This window comes from Bidens hawaiensis, unplaced genomic scaffold (genome assembly GCF_021521415.1).
Source record: "Bidens hawaiensis isolate Kalapana, Puna unplaced genomic scaffold, B.hawaiensis_p1.1 tig00024437_1, whole genome shotgun sequence".
Lineage (NCBI taxonomy): Eukaryota > Viridiplantae > Streptophyta > Magnoliopsida > Asterales > Asteraceae > Bidens > Bidens hawaiensis.
In genome coordinates, this window is record NW_027493854.1 from 119,216 (window position 1) to 126,220 (window position 7,005).

General features: G+C 33.8%; 1 protein-coding gene across 1 annotated transcript; it reads left to right on the forward strand.

The window, feature by feature from the left end:
• The first annotated feature begins 586 nt into the window (after positions 1–586).
• Positions 587–1,443, forward strand: LOC143569267 (uncharacterized). Its single transcript, XM_077055228.1, has one exon. It carries the CDS (start codon positions 647–649, stop codon positions 1,403–1,405), a length of 759 nt encoding a protein of 252 aa, XP_076911343.1. The 5' UTR covers positions 587–646; the 3' UTR covers positions 1,406–1,443.
• Positions 1,444–7,005: the final 5,562 nt, after the last annotated feature.

Genomic DNA, 7,005 nt, shown 5'->3' on the forward strand with positions numbered 1-7,005 from the left:
ATTTGATTTGATTTGATTTGATTTGATTTGATTCGATATATATATATATTAATCATCGAGTAGATTACTGGAGAAACAATGTTTGGTGTATTCAACTAGTAGGGTTTTTACTTTTAATTAAATAAACAATTTCTGCCTTAATTATTAACTCACATTCTCAATAATTCCTAACATGCGCTGTATTTAGAACCCTAAAAACCACCGTATCAGACCAGCTGGTTAATACTGGAGCTAGAGGGCTAACAAATGATGATTATTTTGCCACAATTCATCATGACATCTACTTAGAAAGAACTTTGAATAAGATGTGCATTTCCCGTATTGTTAACTCAGAGCTCGTTTACTGTACGAACCCACAACCGTTGAGTTTGAAGAACTTCCTCAAATCTTAGCGAAAACGCATCATTAGGAAACCATGTGGAAGGTTGCACACCAGATGAAAACCCAAAAAATCCCGATTTCACCGTTTGTGCTTTCGTTTATAATCGAACACTATGGTAAAAACGGCCTGATCGATCAAGCGGTTGAGGTTTTCAATAAGTGTAACAACTTCAACTGCCCGCAAACGACTGAAATACATAATGCTTTACTGTTTGCCCTTTGTGAGGTTAAGAATTTTCAAGGCGCGTATGCGTTAATTAGACGAATGATCCGTAAAAACATGGTTCCAGATAAGAAAACATACTCGGTTTTAGTCAACGCGTGGTGCTCTGCTGGCAAGATGAAAGAAGCCCAAATGTTTTTAGAAGAAATGAGTCAAAAAGGGTTCAACCCACCGGTTCGCGGTCGGGATCTTTTGATTGATGGGTTGCTAAACGCGGGTTATCTTGAATCAGCAAAGGGGTTAGTTAGGAAAATGGCAAAAGAGGGATTCGTACCCGATGTGAGTACGTTTAACACGTTAGCGGATGCTATTTGCCAATCGGGTGAGATTGATTTTTGTATCAGTTTATATCAAGATGTATGTAGATTAGGGTTATGCCCTGATATCGAGACGTATAAAATCATGATCGGTGCATCTTCAAAAATTGGTAAATTTGATAAGGAGTTTAGTGTTCTTTATAGGTCAAATGAAGAAGGAAATAAACCGTTTCCGAGTTTATATGCACCGATTCTTAAGGGGCTTTTTTGGAATGGAATGTTTGATGAAACGGTTAGTTTTTTTAGTGATATGAAAGTTAAGGGACATCCACCAAATAGACATGTTTATAGTATGATTTTGAAGATGTGTGCGCGTGGAGGTAGGTATGTTGAAGCTGCTAATTATCTAATGGAGATGATTGAGTTTAAATTGTCACCGATGTCGCGACATTTTGATATGGTGACTGATGGATTGAAGAATTGTGGGAAGCATGATATGGCTAAGAGGATAGAGCAGTTGGAAATATCCATGAGGGGTATGTGAGATATGAAAGTCTACTACATATACAAGACACAAGAGACCAGAATTGGTAATCTCGAGTCAGATTGAAAACGTTCATTTTTTCTGTTCAAGCTGGTTGACCCTTAGAAAGTGTTTTGCCCCTTTTTGTTATATATATATATATATATATATATATATATATTAATGTTTTTCACATTCAATTGATGTGTGTTATGATAGAAAAAACATTGGTAATTAGAAATAGAGTTGACAAACTGGGAGGGATGATTACCAGATTTGGTTTGAAAGGTTTATTTTTAGTCCAACTTATGTAAACACTTTTGACCATTTGTATTTATTTTGCCTATATTTCATATATAATTGATGTATTAGTAAAATTATCAACAAAGACTTAATTAACAGTCTAAATCTTGATTAAAACAATTTCTGGTATTGTCTGCATTAAAAAGAAGACTTAAAGCAATTTTCAACATGTTTGACCCGTTCTCATTCTAGCTTCAGTTCCGGTAACCATAATCATCTCGATCATATGCAAAACATACAAGAGATCAAATTTAGTAACTTGGGTTAAAGGTGGCAATCTGGGTTGAAAAGATCCATTTTTTGCCCGGGTTTGCCGACCCATAAACACATTTTACCCATGAGAGCCTCTACATCCAGTTTTCTTTTGTTTTAAATAGTCATAGCAGTTCTGACACCTGCAATTAGTTTGGTAATGTTATGGGTCATAATTAGGGTAATGTGTTGTTTTATTAGCAATGGGTCATACTGGGCATGAATGAATAAGAAGAAGAATAATGAAGACAAGAATGGGCGGTTGTATGGTTGAATTTTCTATACTATCAACACCTGAGTTCGCCAGTAATCCTCCATCCACTTATCTTCTTTGTCGAATCATCTTCATGAATCAGGTTAGGATTTCCTTGAACCATCTTATACTCTCTGATGCTTTTGCACACGGATCTTATTTGCCTAGGATATATGTTTATATTTATGTAATAATGTTTCCTAGTTCTTTGTTATCATTTCTAAGAATTTACAAGTTTGGGTGTTGTTGTTCAATTCACTCATTTCTGTCTGTTTGATGGTAATTTGTTTCGTATATTAAATGATTGATCAAGAAATTTGTGAGCACTGCAGTTGTTATGTATCTTGGTATGGCAGAGCAACTTAGATCCTAAGCATAAAAAAACGTGCCGAGCAAAAATTAATCATGCAAGTATGAATTTTTAAGATGGCAATATTTTTGGATGACTGATCCTAAGCATAAAAAACATGTAACTGAAACTTTGACAGTGTATTTTCTGGTGTAATTTCTACACTGATTATTCACAAGAGATTAATGAAGAAATTGACTACTTTAGTTGAACTGTTAAACCCAATTTGAGCTGAACACTGATTTTGTATTTGCTAATTTGATCAAAGCCCTTCTGGCCCGTACCCACTTATGTCAAAACCTGTTTACACCCCAACCAAAATAACCCCATTTACTTGTTCTGGCCCGTTACCCTGTCGTACATGACCCGCCTGTTTTGCTAGGCATAACAACAAATTTTTAGCTAATACTATATGTAATTCATTAAATGGCATGCATGCATTTTTATACAATTCTGCTGACTTGGAGCAAATATTACCATGGATTTGTTATCATAAATTTACTGGTGTCACAAACCTTTTCTTTTCTGGAAGGAAATGATGCAAGCCCACTTGTATCTAACGTTCTAAGCTCAGTTCATGCGAGTTTTGATTTTATGTTGGGTTAGTTGGGCAGTAAGAATGTAGGATCGTGGTAATAACCTAATTGATTTCTTAGAATAATTGCAGTGGATCATTTGTTAGATCAATTTAAGGTTTACTACTGCATTGAGTTATCACACGAGATCAATACGAATAGATGAACATAAGCTTTTCTGAATCGATGCTTAATTTGATAATTAAATGATTGCAGTAACACCACGTTTCGTGTTATAGTTGGAAGAATGATTTGATTTCTTAGCTAAACTCTAGCTATGAACACGGTCAACACTGAGGTAATTTGTTCTTAAATTACATAGTAGTTACACACAGTAAGTTTTGATTAGACAAGATCAAATTTGATAGTTGTTTTAAATTATATTCGAGGAAATTCACTTGTATAAAATGACACATATGCCTTCCGACGTGTCAAAATATTCTCTTGTAGGAATGTATTTTTTGTTATATCAATATTTGGAGGATAGAAATTATAATGTTTTTGCTGTACTTAATTTGTTTTCCAACTTTGGAAACAGATGCTATAAATAGGAGAGAACAAATATTAAATATAGTTGATACAATAATTAATTTTAGTCATCTGATAGTTCTTTCAAAATGGCCATTTCAATGGAAGTTAGAGCCTATCTTGAGCAGAAAACGTTATTGACCCAACTTGAATTGATCAATTGTCGAACGACTCATTTCAATTCGAACCTGGTATGGCAGTATGGCACACAACCGAACTTGTTATGACCCATTACCCGACCCTTCAGTTTTCCATGTAATGGACAACGTTTGGGCCACCATGTGACCCGTTAATTAAGTAGTGGGCTACTTTGTTTTTTCGTTTATTTACGTTTTTGGTTTTTAGTACATTAAACTATTTGTTTTAAGTTCGATTAGTTTATGGCCGGTTTTGGTGTTAGTCGAATTGCGCTGTAGGCCACGGTTTGGGTCGCTAAGATCGATTTGTTTGGCTCTTTGGCCAAAAAACACGATAAGGATGGGTGGGATAAGTTTGCTTAATTATAGGGACATTTTTATCAATATCCGTTTTAAGTTGATAACCGTCTCCACCATCATCCATCGCGACTTCTTAGGTTTAGTTAGATAGGGTTTGAAACTTGAACAGTTTGTATCATAACAATTATCGCATTCATGTTAATCAAATCAAGTTCATTCGTATTCTTGGTTTAGATATTCAAGTTAGTGTGTGTATTTTGATCATGGTGTCCAAGAATACGAATGAACTTGATTTGATTAACATGAATGTGATAACTGTTGTGATACAAACTGATCAAGTTCCAAACCTTATCTAACTAAACCTAAGAAGTCGTGATGGATTATGGTGGAGACGGTTACCAACTTAATCGTTTAAAACGGATATTGATAAAACCGTCCCTATAATTAAGCAAACTTATCCCGTCCATCCTTATCATGTTTGTTGGCCAGAGGCCCAAACAAACCGATCTTAGCGACCCAAACCGTGGCCTACAGGCTATAGCCCTGTTCGACTAACACCAAAACTGGCCAAAAACTAACCGGACTTAAAACAAATAGTTTAACGTACAAAAAACCCAAAAACGTAAATAAATGAAATAACAAAGCAGCCCACTAGTGAATTAACGGGTCACATGGTGGCCCAAACGTTTTCCATTACATGGAAAACCGAAGGGTCGGGTAATGGGTCATAACTAGTTTGGTTGTGTGCCATACCAGGTTCAAATTGAAATAGGTCGTTCGACAATTGATCAACTGAAGTTAGGTTAATAAGGTTTCTGCTCAAGATAGGCTCTGACTTCCACTAAAATGGGCCATTTTGAAAGAACTATCAGATGACTAAAATTAATTATTGTAGCAACTAATCAACTATATATAATATTTGTTCTCTCCTATTTATAGCATCTGTTTCCAAAGTGGGAATACAAATTAAGTACAGCAAAAACATTATAATTTCCATCCTCCAAGTATTGATATAACAAAAAATAAATTCCTACAAGAGAATATTTTGACGCGTTGGAGGGCACAGGTGTCATTTTATACAAGTGAAGTTTCTCGAATATAATTTAAAACAACTTTCAAATTTGATCTTGTCTAATCAAAACTTAATGTGTGTAACTACTGTATAATGTAAGAACAAATTACCTCAGTGTTGACCGTGTTCATAGCTAGAGTTTAGCTAAGGAATCAAATCATTCTTCAACTGTAACACGAAACATGGTGTTACTACGATCATTTAATTATCAAATTAAGCATCGATTCAGAAAACCTTATGTTCATCTATTCGTATTGATCTCGTGTGATAACTCCATGCAATAGTAAATCTTAAATTGATCTGGCAATTATTCCACTGCAATTATTCTAAGAAATCAATTAGGCTATTAGAATCGATCAGGTCACCACGATCCTACATTCTTACTACCCAACTGACCCAACATAAAATCAAAACTCGCACGAACTGAACTTAGAACGTTAGATACAAGTGGGCTTGCGTCATTTCCTTCCAGAAAAGAAAAGGTCTGTGACACCAGTAATTTTTATGATAACAAATCCATGGTAATATTTGCTCCTAAGTCAACGGAATTGGATAAAAAATGCATGCATGTCATTTAACGAATTACATATAATATTAGCTAACAATTTGTTGTTATGCCCAGCAAAACAGGCGGGCCATGTATTTTGATCATGGTGTCCAAGAAGATGTTAACGAATCAGAAAGCCAGTCAAGTCATGAAGATCAGGCATACACACCACATCTCAACTTTATGATCAACACATGATTGGTTGAATTTAGATGCAATTTCCTTTTGAAAGTAAAAGTTTGATAGATATTGTGATGGTAGATAAAAGTGAATTTTTAGGATTATATTTTTTTTTGCATTGAATTTGTATTAGCTCTAGTAGTCTTGTTTTATTGATTCAACAATTGCTGAAAGAATGTGTTTTGATGGCAGATAAAGCGGTTATTACTTGTTCGCCCGTGATGTTAAACATTGATTTGCTTGCTAACTATGGCCCCCCCAAACAAACCCTTTTTTATTTGTCTATATACTATTACTTTGTTACTATATGAGGGTTAGTTTGGTCATTTTCAGAGTAATGTTGCTCGATGATTGGGATTGTATGATGTGATTTTACTTCCAGTATTCAAAGATTACGAGTAAAAAACTTCTTAATCGAATGTATAACATCTTGAAAAATTCCACATTTATTTTGGGTCAAAAGTGTCAACTTTGAAAATCAAAGTACCCAAAAATATTTTAATAATATGTTAAAAGAAATAATGAGATCTACCTATACTAATAAAAGAAAATAATTCTGGACACATGATATTTTGAGATTAATTCTTACTATTAAATTATCGCACAAATCATTTCTATTCTATTGATGGAAAGGAAAGAAAAAATCTTGTATCTAAATATAGTACTGATTATACATTCAGCATACCGTATTAATTTGTTAATCTTTATTGATTATATTATTAATGCTATAAATTATATTTAAAGAGTGCACTAACATTCGATTTTTGAGGCATCTTCGTATTGAAGAAAACTATAATATTTTTTTTTATTTTTCTTACAAATATGCAGCCTTAAAAATAATAGACAAATTTTCCATTTTTTTATATTTATTATGATAATTGAACAACAGTGTGTTTATAAGGACATCATGAAAGTTGTTCAAAAATAAAAATCTGGTGTCTTTTGTCTATGGTCGGGTATGGAGTGTAAAATATTTTTGGGAAAGTTTAGCTATATCTTTCATATCGAAAACCTCATTGTTTTAAATGTTGCTTTCAGAGGCATTTCATTATTGTATACCGATGGTAGAACAACTCATTCTCGATTTAATATTCAAATAAATTTAATGATATAAAACGACTATAT

Bases quoted from the DNA above. Each gene is read 5' to 3' on its own strand.
- LOC143569267 (XM_077055228.1), top strand. From the start codon at position 647: ATGATCCGTAAAAACATGGTTCCAGATAAGAAAACATACTCGGTTTTA.